General features: G+C 38.2%; 1 protein-coding gene across 2 annotated transcripts in view; it reads right to left on the reverse strand.

Annotated features, from left to right (window-relative positions):
• Arl15 (ADP ribosylation factor like GTPase 15) overlaps positions 1 to 25,077 on the reverse strand; it is a 430,866-nt gene that overhangs the window by 227,661 nt on the left and 178,128 nt on the right. Inside the window, exon 3 of one of the 2 annotated variants that reach the window (XM_008832947.3) lies at positions 24,062 to 24,121. The exons of the other annotated variant lie outside the window; for it this stretch is intronic. Within the exon in view, the coding sequence (XP_008831169.1) occupies positions 24,062 to 24,121 (60 nt within the window). The remainder of the gene's footprint in view (positions 1 to 24,061; positions 24,122 to 25,077) is intronic. 2 annotated transcript variants of the gene reach the window in all.

The following is a 25,077-nucleotide window of genomic DNA, read 5'->3' on the forward strand; positions in this document are numbered from 1 at the left end:
AGCACATCGGGTGGCAGCAGTTAGGTAGCATTAGAGCGAACATCTGCCATAACTGTAAATTCCCCAATCTGTGCCAGCATACAAGGAGTTAGGTATTATATGGTTTGCAATCAACCTTGGGTCTCACAGCACTTTACACATAACTCTATTACAGCAATTATCATACCACATAATAGTTATGTAATTGTATGTCTATTATTCCCTGTGGCCTGTGAGCTCCCTGAAGAGATGGATGATTATATTCTAGCCGTCTTGTTATCTCTAACAAGGAGCATAAGACTAGCACAGAGCAGACACTTTGATACATTTATAAATTCTAGTTGAACAAAAACTTTGAAGGCACCACACTAATATTTACAGGTGGCCCAAAGCTGAAAGAAATTGCTAATAGGTTGGATGACAAAATAAAAAATGTCAAAAAGTCTTTGACAAGCTGGAACAATTAGCCAGTGCGTACACAATAAAACCGAATAGAAATATAAGTAATGTCTGGTATTTGAGACATTAAAAAAAAATCAACCAAAGAAGAGAAATAGGAAAGATCTGAATAGAAGTTGCTGACTGTTTTGAAAGCATACCCACTGTGAGCCAGCGGAGTTCTATGGCACATACTCTTGGCAAAGAGAAACAAACATGGCACTAGAAACATGAGGCCGCTGGTCAGACTGCATGCAGAGTATCTTACTTCAGACACACATTTTCTATGGGCCCACATTAATTTAAAACTTGTCTAGAAGGTAATTAAGAGACAAACAGACCAGAAGACCGTATCGGGAGAAAAACAGCTGAAGAAATGGAAGATATTTTAGTTGGAAAAGCAATCTTCCAGAATGAATAAGAGCAAGATTGACATTCTGAATTATAGTCTAAGGACAATGTACTTGGTTAGCGTGGCAGAAGTTGTTCTATTTTATCAGACAGAACTGTAGCTTTTAGTAAATTCTAACAAACTGAAATAACCGGCACTCTTCAAATATGGAATGAATACACACACACACACACACACTGACACACATAGACATACTCATAAACACACACTTTCTTTTAGTAAATTCTCTAACAAACTAATAACCGGCACTCTTCAAATATGGAATGAATACACACACACACACACACTGACACACATAGACATACTCATAAACACACACTTTCCAGGATACAGATTTCTTCACCAAGCAAGTCTTCAATTTCAGACAGTTCAGCACCACACCAGAGATTTAAAAACAGCAAGTTTCTATTTGGTTTATATGCCAGACAGCTTGAGTTGTCAACTTGATACACCTGGGAAGAGGAAGCCTCAACTGGGAAATTTCCTCTATTGGATTGGCCTATGGGCATGTCTGTGAGGAATTTTCTTGATTGTTGAGTGATGTGGAGAGGGCTCAGCCCACTGTAGGTGGTGCCACCCCTGGGCAGGTGGTCCTGAGTTGTATAAGAAAGCAGGTTGAGCACAGGCCAGAAGAGTCAGTAAGCAGTGTTCCTCCAAGGTCTGTGCTTCAGTTCCTGCCCCCAGATTCCTGCCCTGAGTTCCTTCCCTCAAGGATAAACTGTGATCTGGACTGTAAGCCAAATAAACCCTTTCCTCCCCCAAGTTGGTCTTGGTCAGAGCGTTTTATCACAGCAATAGAAAGTTAGCTCAGACAGTTTAACAGATTTGAGTGAGAGGTGATTTAACTTATATTTTTCATATTACTTTATGCGATTAAACACTGTGAGGTGGACTGCTACAAGATAACTCAAATAACCCCTAAAACTCATCTCTGAAGAAGGCGGAATATATGCCATCTTTCTGATATTCCTTTTGAGAAGGATGGCTTAGATCACTGTGTCACATACACCTGTCACTTACTCTGGACTGCAGAGTCAAGCCAAGGGATCTGTATATCGCTGACAGGATTCAAGCAGTCAGAGCTGTCCTAGACAGCAATGTGCAAGGCAGACTAGGTTCATCACCTTACTATGTGACTAAACTCTAAAAGTATATTAAAATACCTAAGCAATAGAGAATGAACTTCTAAACTCTACAACCATGCCTTTAACTACATTGATTAGTGAGCTGCAACACAAGAGATAACACAGTTCCACATTTAGGATGAATTCAAATGATAATGTAGAATTCAAAAGTGAACTAAAATGTGACTTAGGTCCAATAAAATATAAGCAAGTCCAGTTTTCAATACATCTTGCCTAAATGTAAAACATCATCTTGTTTTTGTGACAAACAAGTCTGTGTCATTAATCATATGCTTCCAGCTGCAACAACTCACATTCAAATTAAAACCATGAAATAGCATCAGTGTCAAGATTCACACAAACTGATCTTTTAACAGATTGTGAGAAAAAGAAATACATTAAAAGAAGAATCTGGAGGAAATGTTACACAATAAAAACATCTGAAAGAGCTTAAGCACCCAAGAAGGTAGAGCTCTGGGTTTTGAACTGCACAGGAATTAAATGTTAAAACAAAACTCACAGCCTGCTCTTAAACAACGAATACATCATAAAAAAATTGTTCTTTTTATAGCCACAGGGCTGAGAGTTTTGCTGTTTATATCTATCCCAGCATACAAATCCATAGTACTGCCAGGACTGTCCCCTCTGACTTTACTGGGAAGCTGGACAGGAGAGTCTGCCTGGGTTTCTTTTAGTGGAGTTCAGTTTGTGTCCAAAACTGGCCCAAGAATCATCTCTTCTTCAGCCACTACACTCCTGCCTGCCAGTGCACAGCTCCAAGCATTTCCCTTCCAGCTACAGATATTAAAATGTTTTGTTGTTTTAAAATTTGATTTAGAACTGCTGTAGATAGCTTTTTTCACTTCAGGCTCCCCCAGGTCAGCAAGCTGCAGTAACGTTCAAACAGTGCAAAGCATCCACTGCATATTAAAAACAAGGCTGGGGCCAGAGACCTGCAAGGCGACAGACTCTGGATTAGCCACGTCAGGCATTTTTCAGTCCCAAAGAAAGTTTCACATGGTCTACACTTGAGCCAAATGATGCACATGGCCGTCCTGAACTTGCCCCCTTGTGTCCTCCTCTGGTGACCTGCCCCACTGAACTCCCTGAATAAAATTCCCATTGGTGCTAAGCAAGAAGGACAAGTTCTGCCTGTCACAGGGCTCACTCTGTACTGCCTGGGAACGCTGCACTTTGGGCCCATGATCTGATCTAGCAAGCCATGAAGTATTTCCAGCTCTCATTTGATTCTTCCTTAAAATGATGGTTTAGCCCTTACCTATCAGAGAAAAGGGCGCAAGAAAAATGAAGAAGACAGAAACCACTGAAAAACACAAAAATGTTGATGGCTGCACTGCCGCTCAAGGTTACAATTTCAGTTTTCTAATTAATAAGACAAAATAAGCCAGGTGGTTGTCACAGTACAAGACACAAAGGTACAAGGAAAGAATGAGATACTCATTTCAGAATCACGAGATCCTTTGCTCTCTTTTCTTGGTTCTCAAGCTTTTTGTCCTGGAGGACAAAAGGCAGGGTATTGAAAAAAGAGTTTAATTTTACAACAGTCTGGAAAGACTTTTCCCAAAGAACTTCAATGTGAATTTAAGGTTTTATATGATAGCTGTAAATGATAAAGTCGGGTATTTTTGTTTGCTTGTTTGTTTGTTTTGGTTTTTTGAGACAGGGTCTCCCTATAATCCCGGCTAGCCTGGAACATGCAATGAAGACCAGACAGGCTCACAGAACTCTGCCTGACTCTGCCTCCCGTGTTCTGGGATTGAAGACATGCATCCTGCATCCAGCAGGACTCAGCGACTTTTTGAAACCCAGCAAAGTTGATTGATATTTTTATTTATGTATTTATTTATTTTAATTTTATATTGCCAGGCATGGTGGCACATGCCTTTAATCCCAGAACTCGGGAGGCAGAGGCAGGTGGATCTCTGTGAGTTTGAGTCCAGCCTGGTCTCTATAGCAAATCCAGGCCAGCTAGGGCTACAGGGAGACCCTGTCTCAAAAAGACCAAAAAAAAAAAAATATGTGTATGTGTGTTTGCCTGCATACATGTAAGTGCACCAGGCTATGCAACACCTGCAGAGGCCAGAAGACAGCATTGGATACCCTGGAACTGCAGTTATATATAGTTATGAACTGTCATGTGGGTGTTGGGAACCAAACCCCCAGTCCTCTGAAAGAGCAGCCACGGCACTTAAGCATTGCTCTAGCCCCAGACTGGTATTATTTTAAGAGAAGAAACTTTGTAAAGGAAACCGGGATGAGGAATCCTATAAGCAGAACACTGCAGTGACATTATAATACTTAGACAAGATAACCTTTATGACTCAGAAATCATGTAGGAAACATACATATGAACCAAATATAAAATACATTAGAGCATCAATACTTACAAAAAGTTGAATAAAAACTAACAAAATGAATAATTCTTTTTGTGATATTGAAAATTATATAACAAGCCAGGTATGGTGGCATATGCCTTTAATTCTAGCACTCAGGAGGCAGAGGCAGGCAGATTTCTTTGAGATCAAGGCCAGCCTGATCTACATGGTGAGTTCCAGGCCAGCTGGAGCTACTGGGAAATCCTTTCTCAAAAAAACAAAAAAAAAAAGTTCAAAGTAAAAGAAAATTATCTAACAAAACCTACTAATAAACTCCATGTATTACTATATACACCTATATATGCCTTAAAATAAGACCTCAGTAATCTCAGTAATATTTTAAAAGATAGATGACTATATCCTACTAATCTATTTCCAGAAGCACAGTACCCATGGATGATAATGGTGGTCAGGTCCTGGTGGTGTCAAAATTTATTATCCGAAACTCCTTTCATGAAATTGGCAGAGTATTCACTTTAACAATATAGTATATCCATATAACCCAAATGAAAACGTCATTAGAACCCTCAAATTTGATACTACTCAATGCTTCCTGCATGAATCAGTACAAACAGGATTTCCTTGCATTTACTGAGTATAATACCACTGTTTCAAAATATTAATGTGTATGAGTGTATCACCTACATGCGCACCCATGTCATGCACTGCCTACAGAGGTCAGAAGAGGGTGCCAGATCCCCTGGAACTGGAGTTACAGTTGTTAACCACCATGTGGATGCTGGAAATCAAACCTGGGTCCTCTGCAAGAACAGCCAGTGCTCTTAACCACTGAGCCATCTCTTCAGCCTCAATACAACTTTGTTTTAAAATGGTGCTATTTTATTAAAGCAGTCACAGTGTATTTGGGGAGGAATATGGCCATTAATCTTTGACCAAAGCCTGGATAAATAAGACCCAAGTTCACCCCTTACTCCCTCATATAAGTTTTTTTTTGTAAATGCCTTAAAACTCAAACTAAGCAGGTCAGTTCAGAGAAGGGCAAAAATTATTGGGAACAAAGAACCCCAATTAATTAACTATACTATATATATATATTAAATCTCTTTCAGATTAGGTGAAGTGATTCCAGGAAAGTAGTATCTATAGCTCTTTGGCATTTTCTTTTTCCCCAATGATCAGAAAGGAAGCAAAATTTAGCAACCTGAAGGAGAAAGTAAGCATGGAGTGGGCAGATTCATCTAAGAGGAAAGCTTTATGATTTAGTTTCAGGAAGTAATGGGACAAAGGAGCAGTCCTTTGACTCCCATCAAGAGATCAAAAATATCAAACACCAGAAAATATAGGAACTACAGGAAGAAGTTCAGAGCATTGAATCATCCACTATTTCAAATGGTCTAGAAGGTGGCCCTGAACTCTGAGCAGAGAGGAGAGAAGGCTGCCCAGCCATGCTTGATTATTAACTGGCATCACAGCAGGGGCTGTCAAGAGTTACTATTTAGAGAAGGAGGCTCTTTCACCTAGTATCTGGTATCTATCGTGCTCATTCACTTTGTACTGAATTAACTTCCTGGATCTGGATGGTAATATGACAGTGGGTTTGCTGGTCTTTCCACTGAGCTCCTATGACAATGGATGTTGCTGATTCCTTTCAAGGCCTTGAAAGAACTCAAGAGTAACTTCACCTAACACAAAGGTTCTTGAGTTTAGTTCTGCCTTGTCTTTTATTCACGAAATTATTCCTCCTACAGCTATGGTAAAAATCCCCTAGTATACATGACGGTGGGGGGGGGCTCTAAAAAATTTCTAGTGAGGGTTAAACTAAAATGATGAAACTAACACACATAATATGGAGGGGGAAATGAGCTTTTGATGTAACCCTAAGAAAATAGCTGCATTTACCAATGTGAATTGTCAGAATCTGTCACCAGCCACTCTTGTTGGGTCAGATGTGTTCAAGGATTTACAAGCTGAGCCTCTTACCATTTTTTTTATGGATATACACAGACTAAAAAGGGACTGGAACATTTTAAGTCTGTTCAAAGGTATGCCTAAATAATTTAGATTCTTTGTTTATTTCTACATTTAAGACATAATCACCTTGGATCTTATCACCACCACTACTTACATGAATTTTCATTTGTTCAAGTTGAGATTACTTGGTCCTATAACTTAAATGTTCACAAAATAGGCTACTATAGATAAAAATGTAAAGATAAACCACATTTGAAAAATGTTAATGTATCCATATCTGACTGTCTTAACCTCCATCCTGGTGAGACAACTAAGTGCCAAGAAAAATAACTCTGTATTTTTATTTTCCTGAATTATATTCAGTCCACCTTCATAGACACATTCAACCTAATTAGTAAGGGGAGAATTAGGTGATTATCTAAGTCCGATTAGAGGACTTTAGAAGAAAGAAAAAAAATTGAAACAAGAAAGGTTAGTACTCTGTCTCTGGTTCCTAAATTATGAGTTGTTTAATCATATATTCATTCCATCATTGCTCTGGCAAACAGCCACCACCAACTATGAATTTAAGATCAAATATTTAAAAAAAATTTATACTTATCACCCTAGGGAAAAAAAGAGCATGTATATATAAGGTCCTGGGTTGACTATCCACCATTACAAAACAAAAACCAAGCAAAAAATAAATAAATAAATAAATCCCAACAAGAATTAACATGGTACTGGTGACTCCCACTCCAGAGAGATCACTGATGTCAATGTACAGAGACAGAAAACATTACTATTCCACCTTCCTATATTATCTTAGCTAAACATGTCTATAACAATGTCAGCCAGGCATTCAGCTGAGACTTGGAAAATATACTATTTTTTATGTCCAAGTAAGGTCTGGTTGGAAAACAACCAGAAGTACAGTCTGGATAACATAAGGCTTATACAAGACTGGCCCAATGAGATGATTTGAAGTTATAAAGAATCTTCAACAACCAAAAATGGCATTTCACACACATATATACAAAAAAAAGTGGATTTCAAAAATGCAATTATCTTCTGTGTTTTAGGAGCAGGTACTTTTTAATGTGCTTTTTTCATATTAACACCATTGTTTTCCTCCTCATCTCAACTATTTCTATTAGACCTAAATGTAGCAACTTCAGAATCACCAAAATAGTTTTCTTAAGTTAAGGTCTAACCATTAAGACTGGAAAGAGAATAATGCACTACTACGGTTTTGAGCAACAGCACAGAATGAACCACAACCGCTAAGAAATTCACACTCTTTAGATAATAAATCTGCCGTGCATATTTCTTTCATTAATTGCATGCTGCTGCACACAGATTCTGTCTTCTTTCATCAGGAAGCAATGAGATTTTAAAACTCGCATATTAAATCAATGGAGCTGAAAAACATCTTAATATTAGCATTTTAAGTTCTTACATATGCCATCTTAACAATTAAGTTATATATATTACATAGTAATTGCTGTATTTCTTAGTCTTTTACCAGCCATGTTCAATTTAAACTATGGATTTTACATTAGATGTTCTAAAATTTGTAAAAAGTATTTTATTTTTTAATTTTTTAAAATTTTATGTGTATGAGTATATTGCCTCCATGTATGTAAGTGCACCCATGTCAAAAGAAGAGGGCCCTGGATTCCCCAGGAACTAGGGTTAGGGACAGTTGTTAGCCACCATGTGGGTGCTAGGATTTGAACCTGGGTCTTCTGCAAGAGCAGCCAGCACTCTTAATCATTGAACCATCTCTTCAGGCCCTCTAAAATACCTTTTCACTGGAAGACAATTTAAGAAAAGAACCCCAACTTCCCTAAGAAATACACATATAATTAGTTCTACCCTGAGGTGACTAAAACTATCTTAAATTTGAAGGGTATAGAATATTTTCCATAGTTTTACTGTGGTATAATTGAAAACTTATACATATTTAACATGTATAATTTGCTAAGTTTCACATATTACACATGTAAAACCATTCACCAAAATCAAGATAATAAGTATACCCATTCATCTCAAAGTGTTCTGATGATCTTTCTAAACCTTCTTCCACCTCCAGTCTGGTCTTCTTTTCCTCTTGCCTCAGGCAATCACTAACCATTCAAGTACTGAATATTATTTTGCATTTTCCACAATTCTACATTTAATAATATACAAATTTGCTCTGCATATGAATATTATTTCATTTTGTCTGGCTTCTTTCACTAGGCTTAATTATTTTGAGATTGATTTATATTGCTGTATGCATTAATGTGTTCATTCATTTTTATTGCCCAATAGTATTCTATTATATGGATGTACTATAATTTTTCTGTCCACCAATTGGTGTCATTTGGGTAGTTTCCAGTTTTGTGGCACAACAAATAAAGGTACTACAAACATTTATAGACAAGACTGTAGAAAAATATTCTTTTGCTTACCTTATTTCTGAAATAACTTGATAGTAATAGAATTAAAGTGTTTTGCCTTTTCTGAGACTATCACTCTGTTTCCCAAAGAAGTTGTATTACTTTGTACCTCTATTGGCAGTATAGGAGGGGTAACAGTTACAATCGTGTTGTCAGATTTTTTAGGCAAATACTCTAATAGATGCATAGTGGTTTAAATTTCTACTTTCATAATCACTATATGTTCCACATCTTTGCAACTGATTATCTGCATGTGCTTACCATCTTTAATGAACTGTAAACCTGTGGTAGTTTCAGTGAGGATCCTGTGTTTGAACACCTGGTTCCCAGCTGGTGGTACTGTTTGGGGAGGTTATGGAACCTTTAAGAGGTGCAGTCTTGCTGAAGGAAGTATGTCAGCGAGAGTAGTCTTTGAGAGTTTGTAGCCTCACTTCACTTCCTATTCTGTTTCTTTGTGTGTGTGTGGGTGGGGGAGGGATCTGCCAGCTTCCCATTCCTGCTGCCATGCCATGCCTTTCCCAGCATTAAAAAACTTTCCTTCTGGGACTGTAAGCAAAAGCAAACTCTTCTATAAGATGCTTTTTTCTTCATGGTATTTTATCACAGTAACAGAAAAGTAACTAATACAAAATCCTTTGTCCAGTTTGTAATTATATTTATTTCAATTTTTTAATTGTGGGTTATTTATACATCTAGATAGAAGTCCTTTACCAGTATCTACAAATAATGTTTTTCCCATTATGACTTGTCCTGTCACTCTTTAAAAAGTGGAAGTCTGCAAATACAAATCGAAGAAAGAATCCAAGAAATCATTGCCTAATTCAAAGTCACAAAGATCATTTCATATGTTTTCTACTGGGAGTTTTATGGGTTTTTTGAGTTTTCAATTCATATTTTGGATCCATTTAGATTTAAATTTTGTTCATAGTATAAGAAACTCTGAAATCCTGTTAGATGTGTATTTTGTCTACTTGCTATTAATTTCTAATTTTACTGAATTTCAACCAGAAAGCATATGCATGATAAGGTGTAAAAATTTAGATATATTTCAAAATAACAAATTTTCTATTTGAGTATAAAATATAATTATCAATTAGACCAAGTACATGAACTGACTATTCAAATCCCTTACCTATTTTCATTTATTTGATCAGTTGTCTTTTGAAGACACCAGACTAATTCCTTACTGATTATGAATCCATTGGTTCTTTTTCAACATTTCTATATAAAGTTTTAGCTGTATATAGTTCAGGATTCTGAAGCTAAGTATTTTAAAGGTTCATGTCTTTATTTACTCAATAATTTCTGCTCCACTTCATCTGAACTAATATTATTTTAAGACCTTCTTTTCAATGACTTTTTATAGGGTATCTCTTCTATCCCTTTATTTTTTATTACCATAGCTTGTTATTAAAATGTCTTATCATTGGTTGAGTATGTTATATTATTTTTACAGCACTTTTAAAATAATTTAATCTATTTACATTTATTGTGATATCTACATGGTTTCTATTTAACAAAATTAAAAAATACATTTTTATTATTTTGTTTTATGTTTCTGAGTGTATTGTCTGAATGTATGTAAGTGCACCTGTGCCATGCAATGCGTGAGGAGGTCAGAAGATGGTGTCGGATCCCCTGAAACTGGAGTTATGGGTGGTTGTTTGCCACCATGCAGCTGCTAAGAACCAAACCTGGGTCCTCTGCAAGAACAGTCAGTGTTCTTAACTTCTGAGCCATCTCTCCAGTCCCTTATCAAAACTTTGGTTGATTGTCCTATATCTTTCTCTAATTTTGCTAAATTTATCAACTATTCCTTGATTTTTTTATGATATATTTCCATTTCTAAATTTTTCATTCTTTTAAAAAATGTTTCCAAGGAAGGTAAAACTGTACTTGATACTGGGAACTCTACCTTCATTGTCTAGGATGGTTTATTACAGGAGTTGAACATATATTTTGAAAACTTTTTAACAATCCATTTAAGAATCTATCACCGGGCCAGGTGTGGCGGCACATGCCTTTAATCCCAGCACTCGGGAGGCAAAGGCAAACGGATCTCTGTGAGTTCAAGGCCAGCCTGGTCTACATAGTAAGTTCCACGACAGCTGGGGCTACAGGGAGACCCTGTCTCAAAAAGACCAAAAAAAAAAACCAACAAAAAACAAAAAAACAAAAAACAACAACAACAAAAAAAAACAAGAGAGAATCTATCACCCAACTTTTACTGCTTTCATGAATATCCTTAGATAAACTTCAATTTTTCTTTAGTTAATTAAAGTCTTTATCTTATGTAGGAGTAAAATGTTGATATAAGAAATTATGCTTTGACTCGGAAATGGTTCTGTGGTTAAGGCATCTGCCATGCAAGCATGCAGACTGGAATTCAGATCCCCAGAACCATGTAAATGCTGGGTGTGCATGATGGCCTGCCTGTAAATTCCAGGGCTTGGAAAGCAGGGACAGAAGATCCCCTGAGCAAACTGACTAGTCATATGAGCCACACCAGCAATTAACAGACCCCGCCAAAGAATAAGGTGGAGAGTGATTGAGGGAGACTCCTAAGGTCAACCAGAGGCGTCCACATGCATACAAACACACCCACACCCCCCTCATACAAGCACCTTCACACACACATAAGCTCACACATATGTACTCATACATGTGAACAGGCATACACACATGCACACAAATCACACACACACATGCACTTGAGGAAATAAAAAGTAATGCTTGCGTGTGTGGCACTCGGAACATATTAAATATAAATATTCTGTCTTTTTCGAGGCTTTTTTCCTTATTATTCCTTTGACAATTTTATCCTTTCTATAGTTTTTTCTTTTTAACAGTGTTTATTACATGGATGGAGAAGAACAGTGGAACTTCTGTAACTATCTGTTATGTCTCAACTTTTTCTCATACTTCCAAAGTATTCCTTTTGCATGACATTCTGAGGAAATTCTCTAGCTCAATCTTTAGTAACTTACATGTGAGTTGTATCAACATTTTATTTTAAATTTTAAAGTAAAATTTTAATTCCTAATTTCTGTGTTTGATTCTTTTCATGAATGCGAAGGCTTCCTACAGCTCTCTGAATATCTTCTTCTGATCACTCTATTATCTCTAGGTCTTTGAATACATTCTCTTCCATTTTTGACTGGGTATCTTTCTTTTATGGTGTTGACTTTGTTCATATTGTGGTGTGTCATAATTACATGCTCATCTTTGTTTGAGAATTTCTGTCTGCCAGCTCTTTTGTTTACCACTGTCTGTTTTCAGTGATTAATGGGGACAGACAAGTGGCTTGTCTCCAGTGTGTGTGGGCTTTCTAACCCACCTGGCAGTCAGTGTATACCGAGACACTGGCCTTCGTCTCTGGGTCTAGCACCCACACTCAAGGATTTAGTTTGTGGGTAAACACAGCTGCTATCCACTACTTAGCACAAGGAGAAAAGAAAAATAAAGGCACAGCTCCAAATGTAGAGCTCCAATTAATAACTCTGATGAGCTCTTTGATTAATAATCCTGATGAATTCCACTTCTATTTCAGGTTTTCATTGTCTGCGTCTTAAGCTTTGTCTTGCTTTCCTTTGTTGAAGATTGAAGCCTATCTTGGTTATAGACTTAATTTGCCTTTGTTTGTTATTTTTCTGACACACACACACACACACACACACACACACACACACACAAATGTGTGTGGGTATATCTATATATTTTATACCATAGGGTTTGGGTCAAGAAGGGAAAATAGGACTTAAAAAAAAATTTCAGACTTTCAATTTTTAGTCATGTAAGATACTTAAATTTAAGTACTTTATGTACTTGTATTAAAATTGGTAACTAGCCTTACAGAACAAAATGAAAAGGACAATCTCTCTCTCTCTCTCTCTCTCTAAAAAATATTTTATTATTATTTTTATTTTATATGTATTTGTGTATTGCCTGCATGTAGGTAAGTGCAATGCCCGCAGAGGTCAGAAGAGGTTGTCAGATCCCCTGGGACGGGAGTTACGGACAGTTGTTAGCTGCCATGTGGGTGCTGGGATTCAAACCCGGGTCTTCTGCAAGAACAACCAGTGTTCTTAACTGATGATCCATCTCTCCAGCCCCTTCAATGGAGTCTTTTAACAGTACAATGAATCTCAGGAAATTAAAACAAAAAAAATTATGATGTAACCAACAAAGTTAGCAAAGCTGTTTAATTCAACTTTGGATATGCCAGAGAATTAATTTAGTTTGGTGAATGATACATCATTAAAAGCATATTACCTCTTATCAATTTCCAAGTTGCCATTCCAATTGCAGGAATCTATCAAAGTTTAACTTTTTCTGAGAACTTATACAATCATTATGGTCAACTTTCTGTCCCATGAAAACATAGATGGTATGTGTGCATGCATGCATGTGTATGTATGTGTACAAGCACAAATCTGGGCAGCAGGATTGCCTGGCATGTAGTTGATATTCACTAACAAAAATGAAATACTAACCAGTCCACATATTGCTTCTGAAGGGTCTTTCATTACACTAGTGTCTTGAATAATTTCACAAATTTCCCTTTGCCTTGAAAGTGCTGATATAGTTATGATGTGCTTTCCAGTGCTTCATAGTTCTCCCATCTTGTCCCATCCATAAACCAAACCCACTGTTCCCTCCACGACTTTTGTCTGGATTCTTTCTCTCTATGAACTCTCTTGTGTTCTATTTGATATAGACTGCATCCTGTACTCAATCCTAGGATAAGATATACCATATCAAACCATAGTGACTTTTTAGGATAGCACAGAGATAAAAACTTGGTTAAGTTTGTATTCATTCATTCTTGTAAATATGATGCTTCACATAACATTAAAAAAAAAAAAGCTTACCTATGTATCTACCACACATAAAAACAGAATAAACAACTGAGGTCTCTAAGATGGGGGAAAAAAAAAAAACCCCACCAAAGCACATAATGCTGCACAGTCCTGCACAATGGCTCAAGGCAGCCTCTAAGATTCACAAGTCAGAGCCAAACTATGAGTTTTGAGATAAAAATGCTCAGGTTATATTATACTCAAACAGGAGGACAGTTATCAGCATCATTAGCTGCTCAAAAAGAAAACTGCTTTCGAAAAGCTAAGTGCCCTGCCCAGTGTCCCGTGGCTTGTTTGTTGGAGGAAAATACTGGTCTCCTGACTTCTAGTGCTATTGCTGCAACACCACACTGAAACCAAATACACAATGAAAATTGGTTGTTATTATGGCAACCCCTGGGAGAAACAGTAATACTTATTCCCTTGTGAGGGACAGGAAGCTAAGCTAAGAACCCAAGGCAAATGTTCTGGGAGCAAGTTTGGTAGAGCTGGAATGAGCAATGACTCAATTCTCCCTAAATAGGAAACAGTGGTGAAGCAGCTTTCAGAAGCACATGGAATCTCTATTGCCAAGGGGCTCAAAAGACCAGGAAACTAGTTTCTAGAATAGTCTTTATGTATATAGTCTTAGTAGTGGACTTTCAGTACTGCATGGGACTATGACCGAGAAGTTTTTTTTTTTTTTAATTTCTTAGGGCACTTCTCCAGGAGAAAACAAAAATTAAGGTCAGGTCTACATGAGCCAGTAACAGACTTCTGGGCCTCTAGATTCATTTATTTGGCTCTGATAACAGTTTGGCTCAGTTTTCCCTTAGCAAGTGTAAAAAACGCTTGAACACCACCACCCTGGGATCCTGTTCAACCGATTCAGATAGCTGTGGTCTTTCAACTAACATCCAAGTAACTTGGCTTTATACCAATATCATTTCCCCTAGTATAACCTAAGCTTAAGTGATAGAGTACATAACTCAAAGAGCCAGGAGTTAACTGGCTAGTCCCATTCCAGAAAGGCCTGGTTATTTTCTTAGATAAGGAAAAAAATACTGTATCAAGAAGTTTCAACCATTCAATATTACACATCACAATAGATCCATGATCATAAAAATGGAATTAGTGAAAATATCACTGTCCATTCTTAAAGCATCTCTCATGAGGAGCCTTAGGCAATTTAACTTTTTCCCTTCCAGCCCAATCCTTTGGGAAATAAAATGGGGGTGATTTATTAAAGCTTGCATTTTACAGATAACAAAACAACAACAAGATACAAAGTGGCAGGGTGTCTTGAGAGAACACTTTCCTTGCTGAGTGACATTTCTTTCTTATAATTACATAACAGATACAAAATATGCACACTTCCTTACGTGCTGCTACCTATAATTGCATGGTCCCATGGTATTCTGTTAACATGGTCTTGCCCAGGCCTCCTTCAGTGCTGCCATCTTCTTTTGCCTTGGACACAGTTCCGTGTCCCCTTTTTCCCACATGCCCATCTCTCTACAGATGGCAAACTGCTCTTTCCAAACCAGCAAGAAATCCCAGCAAATCCACCTGTCTCTCAGGTCAATATCTGCAAGTCTATCTGACTATACTGTCTCTTTTCCTAATGCAAAACCAACTGCTTGGCTTACACTGTCTTTTCTTCTCCCCTGTGGTGTATCATGCCTTGCAGAGTTAGGGATGAAATTAAATCCGTATGCATGTCCCTGGACCTTTTTGTTTGTCATAAGAGGTAGCAGTGGGGCTATAATGCATAATACACATGGGGAAGAGAACATGTGCAGGTAAGAAAGAAAGAGCTACGTTTCCCTCTAAGTTTCAGTCAAAGGAGACTTAAGAAAGAGCTTTATTTTGGTGAAAGACATCAAATGGCTTAGATACAAAGGCAGAAATTAAAAGAAACAGGCAGCTGTGTCCCCTGGGTTGCCTGTCAAGAAGTTTGCCCTGGACAGTTTCTGGAGAAATTAAGAAATGCAAATAACCTGGACAGATAAACAGCACCCGGAGATAACTAGCAGGATACAAACAGCACCTTTCACTGTGAGGAGGCGTGTTCCTCCAGGCAAACAAAGAAACAGGACAGAGTCAACATCTGTTTCCTATAACAGCTTGGCTGCTGAAAGAAGCAACCTTAAAAAATGGCTGAGCTGACAATCCTCAAAAATCATTCAGTCACAATTGCACGGGCTAAAGCAAGCGGGTAACTACATACAACATGCACTTTCCACACAGCCCTTGATGCCTTCTCTAAAAAAAGAAAAGAAAAAAAAGTTCTCTTTTCTTTAAAGGGTAAAACACCACACACACACACACACACACACACACACACACACAAATTCTTAAGAACTTTTCCCATTTGATTGACAAATAGCAGCCATGAATATTGAAGCCTAAGAGACAGCTAACTGCTTGTCGGCTTTCCTTTGCGTCTCCAAATGTCATCCATGAAGACAAAACTGCCAGAGAGGGCACCGGGTGGGATGGTGTCTGGAGGAGGACGGAGAGACAATTCAGACATAACTCATTAGAATATTAGAGGAAGCAAACAAGTCATTTGGCAAAACCATTCATGGTTCCAGAATTCAGTTAGAGTATATTACCGTGTCTGGATCCCTATCAATAAATAACAAACCAAGCTTGTTAAGAAATGAAATTTTCATCTCTGGATTCTATCAATTCACATACAAAATTTCCAAATTGGGATAAAAAATATCCATGAATGCATTAAAACGCTCTGGTTGTAGATTAAAGGATGGCACATTTCTAAAATGATAAGCTCTCGGAGCTGTGATGTCAGGGCAGCGTAGACAAGGCTAGAAAGCCCAGCTCAGCACCAGATGCTTCACCTACCTCGGCAATGCGTTTCAATGACATGAGGCAAACAGAGAACGATCAAGAGGAAAAGACAGATAAGAGATTTTTCAGGTGAAATCTGAAAACTGAAGTAAAGATTGGACAAGATAGAAAGAGGCAAAAACATTTAAAACCAGCTCATGTGGAGTATTAAGGCTATGGTAGTAGCTACACAAAAAACTCCAATGTGACCCCTTCCTAGTGGCTTTTCACTTTCAAGGAGTATGACACAACAAGGGGAAAGAATATCTTGTCTAAGAGAGACAGAAGAATGTCCAGAGAGAGAAACACTCAATTTGTTGGTTTTAGAGACTCTGGGAATGAGATTTGTTTGTTTTAGAGACTCTGGGAGAAAAGTTTTATTGAAAGGTTTGAAAGGAGGTTTTTCTTTTTTTTTTTTTTTAATTTTATTTTGGGGGCTGAGGGGGGACTGAGAGAGTGTAATTTAAAAAAAATATTTTATTTATTATTTTTATTTTATGTGTATGAGTGTATTGCCTACATGTATGTGAGTGCACCCATGTCACACAATGCCATGGAGGTCAGAAGAGGGCTTTGGATTCCCTGGAACTGGAGTTAAGGATGGTTCATAGCTGCCATGTGGGTGCTAGGAATTGAACCCAGGTCCTCTCCAAGAGCAGTCAGTGTTCTTAAACCTCTGAGGTATCTCTCCAGCCCAAGAGTGTAATTTTAATGAGCACAAACTTACATAATGTTATCTATAGGCAGGCAAACTCTTGGCTGGCAGTAAATAATTTAGTCCTCAAACAATGATATGACACAGAAATTATTATTGCTACATTTTACAAACAAGGAAATAGATACAGGAACATGGATGGGCTCAGAATCCTACACAGTGAGTGAGCTTGGAAATCAGTCACTAAAGAAGAAAAATTCTTTGAAAGAGCAGTCCATCTGTCCACCCAGGATTTCTGTTAGGTGTCTTGCAAGCCAGAGTGAGCTGGCTTGGCTGGAGAGCACAGGCTTTTAATACCAGCACTCAGGAGACTAAGGCAGGTGGACTGCAAATTTAAAGCCAGAGTGGGCTGCAAGTGAGACAATTAAGTTAATTCAAACTATAAGAAAAGAGTTTTACATTAATCTCAATGAAAGATCACCTGAGTGAAAGAACACATAGGTAAAAGCAACTCAGTGAACATATTAAAAAGCCCTTCAAGGGGTCAGAGCGAAGGTAGAATGAATGGCTAGACAGCATCAGGAAAGCACTAACCCAAGGATTTCTTCCAGCCCTATAGGAAATGAGTTTTGCTTTAATTAGGGGAAAAGAGGAGGACACAAGGGCCTCTGCCTCCTACCTCCTCGTCTGGTTCACAAAGACAGTGCTATACCACAGCTACTACAACTCCCTAGAAGAGTCTAGCAAATGATAATGCACTCTGGAAATATTCGTTGAATATGAAAATGTAATGCTCATGGGAAGTTCTAGACAGGTTGGACATTAGAAATATGCAGAAGGACAAAGAAACCAAAGGAAGAAAGCATGGCTCCAGGGTCAGGAGGCAGGACCCAAACTGAACAAGAGTTTGACCTGAAAGACCTCAAAATATGAGAGTGAAGGGAGAAAAAAAAAGGTTGCTAGGAGCAGCGGTAATAATTACATATTTACCTTATTATAGCTTTGGGCATGAGGTGAAGGTGTTCACATTTTGTCAGGATGGTGTCCAATTAATACAACATTAATGAAAATATACCAACATGTGCAGACTTTGAGTGGCATCGACAACAATAAAAGGCACAACAGATGATGTGTGGGAACCTTACTCTTCCACCAGACACTGGGCAAAATGCTTCACATGTCCACTATACCACCTAAACATACATGTACCAATTAATTCTCATCTCGTTCTTAAAGAGAACCCCAGTCAAATCAAGTCTCTGTGTCTTGTAATACCAGCAACTATTCTCTAGGAAATTGTACTGATTAAGTGAGCAAGACCAATGGAGAGAGAAAAGAAGAGAGAAAAAGAAGAAGAAAGTTTAGAGTTCCAATTTCACATAAAGACAGGCATAATCATACTACTGCTGTTTGCTAAATGTATATGCTGTGCCCTTCAGGCTATATTTCAGGTATTTATGTTTTTGTTCATACATTACTGCTGTTGTGTTGCTATCAGCTTTGGTCAGAGCCTCAGGTGGCTGTTACTACAGAAATTTATAACTGGTTCAAGAGCTGAGAATAAGAAACTACTGAATGGTTGGTGCTAAATGACACATCTCTACCTGTCTATCCAAGGTTCAAGAGACTTCAGTGAAGAAAGGGCCAAAGAAATGCAAGCACTAGCCGGGCGTGGTGGCGCACACCTTTAATTCCAGCACTTGGGAGGCAGAGGCAGGTGGATCTCTGTGAGTTCAAGGCCAGCCTGGTCTACATAGGGATTTCCAGGAGAGCTGGGGTAACAGGGAACCCCTGTCTCAAAAAGCAAAAAAAAAAAAAAAAAAGAAAGAAAAGAAATGTAAGCACCAACGGAAGGAGCTGAGTGCTGTGGAATGCTGTCTCTGGGTATGAGTGGTCTCTGCCATCTGTAACTAAAGCCCCAGACATTGGGCATGGAGCTACAGGACTTGATGCTTGCCCTGCAGGGCCTTGTTCTTGCTCTGGTCTCATATTTCCTTACAATGCCCTCATTACTCCCTTTTGGAGTGGGAATATATATTCTGTGCCATTTTATATTGGGAGTATGTAATTTGTCTTTCTGAATTTATAGAAGGTTACATTGTCTTGAGTCTAAGAAGAGATTTTGGACTTTGGACTTTTGAACAATGTTGAGACCATGAAAGACTATGGGAACTTTTAAAGTTGGACTAAATGCATTTTATGTTACGATATAGCCAGGAGCATATGGGGTCAGGGAGTGGAGTGTGGTAGTTTGAATGAGAATGTCCTCCATAGGCGCAAGTATTTTTAACACTTAGTTCCCAGCTAGTGATGATGTTTGGGAGGTTTAGGAGGTGACTTGCTGGAGGAAGTATGTCACTGGGCTGGACTCACTTTCAATTTCTCCCTCCGCTTCCTGCACATGCTTGAAAATGTGTGCTCTGAGCTTACTGCTCTGGCTGCCTCCTGCTGCTTTCTACTACCTTGCTTACCCCAATATACAGACTCTTTCTTTGGAATTGCAAGTCCAAATAAACTCTTTCTTCTATTAAAAAAAAAGGGGGGGGATGTAAGCACTAATGGAAGGAGCTGAGTGCTGTGGATCGCTGTCTCATGAACTCACAGCAGTTACGATTACCTGTGTAAGACTGAGCTTGTCAACACTCCCTCATTGATGGGAGAGGGGCTCAAAGGTCCCACCCTCCTTGAGGCATGACTGGCAGTTAATACTTGCTGTGGAAATGGGAGAGATTTTCTTCAGATGCAGGCTCTGGTAAGATGCCAGTGCGACTCTTTCTTTGGAATTGCAAGTCCAAATAAACTCTTTCTTCTATTAAAAAAAAAGGGGGGGGGATGTAAGCACTAATGGAAGGAGCTGAGTGCTGTGGATCGCTGTCTCATGAACTCACAGCAGTTACGATTACCTGTGTAAGACTGAGCTTGTCAACACTCCCTCATTGATGGGAGAGGGGCTCAAAGGTCCCACCCTCCTTGAGGCATGACTGGCAGTTAATACTTGCTGTGGAAATGGGAGAGATTTTCTTCAGATGCAGGCTCTGGTAAGATGCCAGTGCTCCTGTCAATAAACCCTCATCCATGCTCATGTAAGCAACCCTAACTAAACTCATTGGGTCATTTAAAAAAACAAAACCATCTGGGCTTGGTGGCACATGCCTTTAATCTCAGGGCTCAGGAGGCAGAGGAGGGTGGATCTCTGTGAGTTCATGGCCAGCCTGTTCTACATCATGAGTTCCAGGCCAGCTTGGGCTACAGGGAGACCCTGTCTCAAAGAGACCAAACAATAAAAATAAAAAAAAACAAAAACAAAACAAAGCAAAACAAAACCCAACAACTAGAAAGGAAACTAGTTGGGAAGAGAAAGGGGGTCAACAGGAATGGGAAGGGACAAGAGAGAAAATAAGGGTGACTATAACCCAAATACCTTTTTGTAGAAATATGGAAATGTCAAAATGAAAACCATTACAATATATGATTAACATATATGCTACATGAAAACACAAGCATAATCAGTGCAGGCTGGCAGGTGTGACAGGTAAGCCATTCCTAAAACAGTGAACACTGAACTGGCCCGTCATACTGCCGCATTGTACTACTACATCTATGTCATCATCTCTCTTGTACTTTGATACTTATTTTTGTCCCCTTAACTTCCAAAATCCCATTAATTTCCTGTAAGTATTTTCATGGCCATCTCTATCAGTAAAACATACATTCTTTGAAGATAAGGGCTGTGTCTTGGACATTATTTGCAGCACCTATGACAATGCTAGACACGATTATTGTGGAACAATGGTGTAAATAGTGGGAAAGCATGTGTGAAGGAGCTAATGTGGATGAGGGTCACTAAAAAGAAAATGAAAAAGAATATAGCATTATCTATTCCTATATATAATATATTTAGCACATGTATAATATATATACATGTATGCAAGCATATATCAGTCAAGATGTCCCTAAGTAACTTTGATTAAACTTAGCCCCATTAGTCACTGTTATTTCAATCCATACCATTTCTTCTTAATAGACAAGGAACATAGTAAGTTCATAGCTTTTTTTATTTAAAACAGTGAGAAATTTTTCTTAAGGTTGGAACGGTGAGTAATGAAAAGCCTTGGAGTTTTCTGCAAGGGTAGAGGAAGGTTCTATAGGTGCACAGGGAGGAACAGGGCCACTCCAGTCTCCTGAGTTAACCCTAGGATGAAGACTTGACTAACTGTGTCTTCCTCGTAAGACTCCATTGTTTCCCTAGCTCTTACTAGCTGCCTACCTTAATCAAGTACTTTCTTGAGTTCCTCCTTGAATTCAGCGTTTTTCCCTTGATTGACAAACCTACTGAACTCCAATTACCATATCTTCTGAGCAACCCACCATTAGTGAATGCACGTTTCACATCATCCCACAGTGGTCCTCAAACACTCAACTCTTTTCTCCTGTATCCCTCCCTAGCTGGCCTGAAACTCCCTATGTAGATCAGGCTGGCCTCTTACAAAGATCCACCTGCCTCTGCCTCCTAAATCCTGGGATTAAAGGTGTATGCCACTATGCCTGGCTTTAGATTATTCTTTAAATCCTATGATTTCTCTTATGTGTTAGCTTAGGCTTTTAAGTGTTTCTGGGTGAGACACATCCTAATACCACAGCTTCCCAGAAAGTTTTCAAATAATAAACACGTGAATGAACCACTGAAGAATCAACTCCCTCTGTTGTTTGCTCCTGAGGCTATGATATAAAAATGCACACATTCTACTTTGAAACATACCTGTGCCTCAGAGATGGTTCCTCAACTGGGTTGAGGAAAACAGGGTTATTAAAGTTGAGGGAAGAAAAAGAATCTATGACTAGGCCCAAGACTTGCTCTTTCATACTAATGCATGCACACACCCCAATATCATTAGCCTGCTCCAATTCTCTGTATTATACCTTCATGGCTAAACCTTGTAATAGAATTGTTATGAATTAAAACATGACCACCAAACCCTACAGGATCCTCTCCAGTGCAATTTCTGTTTGAGCAACAGTTGGGGCCCAGTTCTTTCATCAAAAACAAACCTTGCTTAAGAAGAGGCATACTCCTATCCTTCATCCCCCTAGTCCTCCAATTTAATCTTTTATTGCACTCAGTTTCAGTGGCACAGAGCCAACATTCTGAGTTCAAGCATTCATTTTTCTTAACTGTCCAGACACATGCACTATTTCACCCAAATAAACATCTTACATAATAAATACCTTGGCAATTCATCAACAGTTTCTTACACCTGGTGAGTGTTCAATGAAGGTTTTGTGTCTAGCCTAATAATAAAATACTTAGTACCAGTTATACTGAAAACCAACAGAATTTTCAAACCATACACTTAGATTCTATGGATTTTTGTATTAGGATCTCTGACTCCAAAATATCTGAAAATAATATTGCCACTGGGAAAATAGCCACCAGAAACCAAAGCAGTACTAAAATACTTACCATGCTAAAATGTAGCTTGTGAGACTTTTTTACATAAAAGAGTTATTACAAGACTATTCATGTTTTATCATTTCTCAGCTTTTTGGTTAAGATCAACATTTATGATATGATTTTTGTTCTCAAAATGATAACATCAGCTGGGCATGGTGGTGTACACCTTTAATCCCAGCACTTGGAGGCAGAGGCAAGTGAACTCTGTGAGATCAAGGCCAGCCTGGTCTACACAGTGAGTTCCGGGTCAGGTGGGGCTACAAGGAGACCCTGTATCACCCCCTCTCCCCCCCGCTTGCAAAGAAAACAGTATCTTAAAAGACATGATTGCTCCATCATGGATGGTTTTTTGTTTTGGGGTTTTTTTGGGGTTTTTTTTTTTGGTCTCTTTTGAGATAGTGTCTACCTGCTGTAGCCCAAGCTGGCCTGGAACTCACTGTGTAGACCAGGCTGAACTTGAACTCACAGAGATCCACCTGCCTCTGCCTCCTGAGTGCTGGGATTATAGGCGTGCACCACCAGGCCCAGCCTGTTGTGGCTTTCTTTTTTTTTTTTTTTCTTTAAAACACACCGATGCTTATAAAAGTCAGTACTGGCTGCCACAGTGGCCATCAGAGGCAAATATGTCTTAGACACAGTGTTCCGAAAACAGGCACTGAAATGATTAGCCAACATTTTATTGAAAAATATAGGAAGGTACCAAACATTAATAAAATGACATAAAGTTGGTGTTTCTATTTCATAGCCCTAAACTTAAGCCACAATCAGAATGACCTGGCAGAAGAAGGAAAACAAAAAGATCCCCCAAAACCAAAAGGCAGGGTAAGGTTACTATTGTAACACGATTAAGAAAATGGAAGAGAACTTCCTTCTAAGTCATTAAGCTCATGGATATTATACTGAACTCTGGCACTTAGTATTTTCTTGTGCCATAAGAGAATTTAGTAGGTTCTTTGAATTGACTGATTTCTTTGTTAATCTATTTACATGGGTTAAGACCCTGAGTGACATAAAACACAACCAAAAAAGTGCCAGACAGAGAGTGTAATGAAAGACTGACTGATGTATGCTTTGGGGTACAGCCTATCCAATAAATGTGCCTGGCTAGCAAAGAGCCCGTTGGCAAAGATTTATTATCGTGACAAATAGGTTCTAAAAAGATTGAATACACTCAAACTTGAAGTATAAAATCAAACTTAAATGCAATTCTTTGCCCTGTGTAGTTTACTTTTTAATGATACTTAAATTATCTTCATAAGTTTCTTTTAGAATAAATTTTTGAACAAGTAAAATCAATGAGCACAGCATATCAATTGCTGTACGATTCATTCTTTAATTCATTCTTTAATTCACATAGAAGTTTATATTACTTAGAATACTACAGCAACTTTTAACAGATATGTAAAGAAAAGGCAGTATTAATACAAAATACATCATCAAGTGAAATGGTAAAATATGAATCACTTAGAATAAATTACCATGTTTGAATTACATATATGACATGAATATCAAATTAGCAAAGTCAAGGCCAGACATAGAAAGCATGTTAAAAGTTATACCTCCAAGTTCTTTTACATTCAAGATGGCATTCTGGAATGGCACTGCCTTTATGCTAAAACCTAAAATTAAAAAACAAAAACATAAGAATTAACAATTTGAATTTTAAATTAAAATACTTGAGAGTCAAATCCTCTGTTTAAGACAGACTAAGAGTTGCACTCCATAGCTTATATTTATACTAGGAACTATCATTTCCAGGATAAACAACCTTACCTTATTCTCCACAATTCTGAAACATCACTGACCCAAATAACATTATCTCCCCTAACTCCCACCTTGCTTCACAATGCTGCCTGGCTCTTTAACATAAAATGAGCATGCAATTTTTATCAGTTATAAGAGACCATTAGAAATAGAGAAACTCCAAAGAAAATATTAAATTTACTGGGGTCTATGAATCTAATTCTTAATGTATTACAAATTTTTCTCACATATTACAACAACTAGTGATTATGATACTTAAATAGCAACCATCTTATATTAAAATTATCTTGTATTTGGGATAGTGTTCCATTTAAAGACAACAAAATAGGGGTCTGGAGAAATGGCTCAGCAGTTGAAAGCACTGACTGCTCTTCCAGAGTACTTGGATTCAGTACCCAGCACCAACATGGTGGCTAACAATCATCCATAACCCTAGTTCCAGAGAATCTAAAGCCTTCTTGCCTCCATGGGTATTGTATGCATGTGATACACATGCATACATGTAGGCAAAATACTCATAATTTAAGAATAAATAATTTTTTTAAAAATTTAAAGGGCACAAATAATAACTTATTCATATATTTTCTTTAAAAGTACAATCATGGGGCTGGAGAGATGGCTCAGGGGTTAAGAGCACTGGTTGCAGAAGACCCGGGTTTGAATCCCAGCACCCACATGGCAGCGAACAACCATTCTTAACTCCAGTTCCAGGAGATCCGACGCCCTCTTCTGTCCTCCGTGGGAACTGCAGGACACGGGTGCACTTACACACATGCAGGCATAACACTCAGACACATAAAATAAAAATAAA

Source organism: Nannospalax galili, unplaced genomic scaffold (genome assembly GCF_000622305.1).
Source record: "Nannospalax galili isolate Female #2095 unplaced genomic scaffold, S.galili_v1.0 scaffold235, whole genome shotgun sequence".
NCBI classification, from domain to species: Eukaryota; Metazoa; Chordata; class Mammalia; order Rodentia; family Spalacidae; genus Nannospalax; species Nannospalax galili.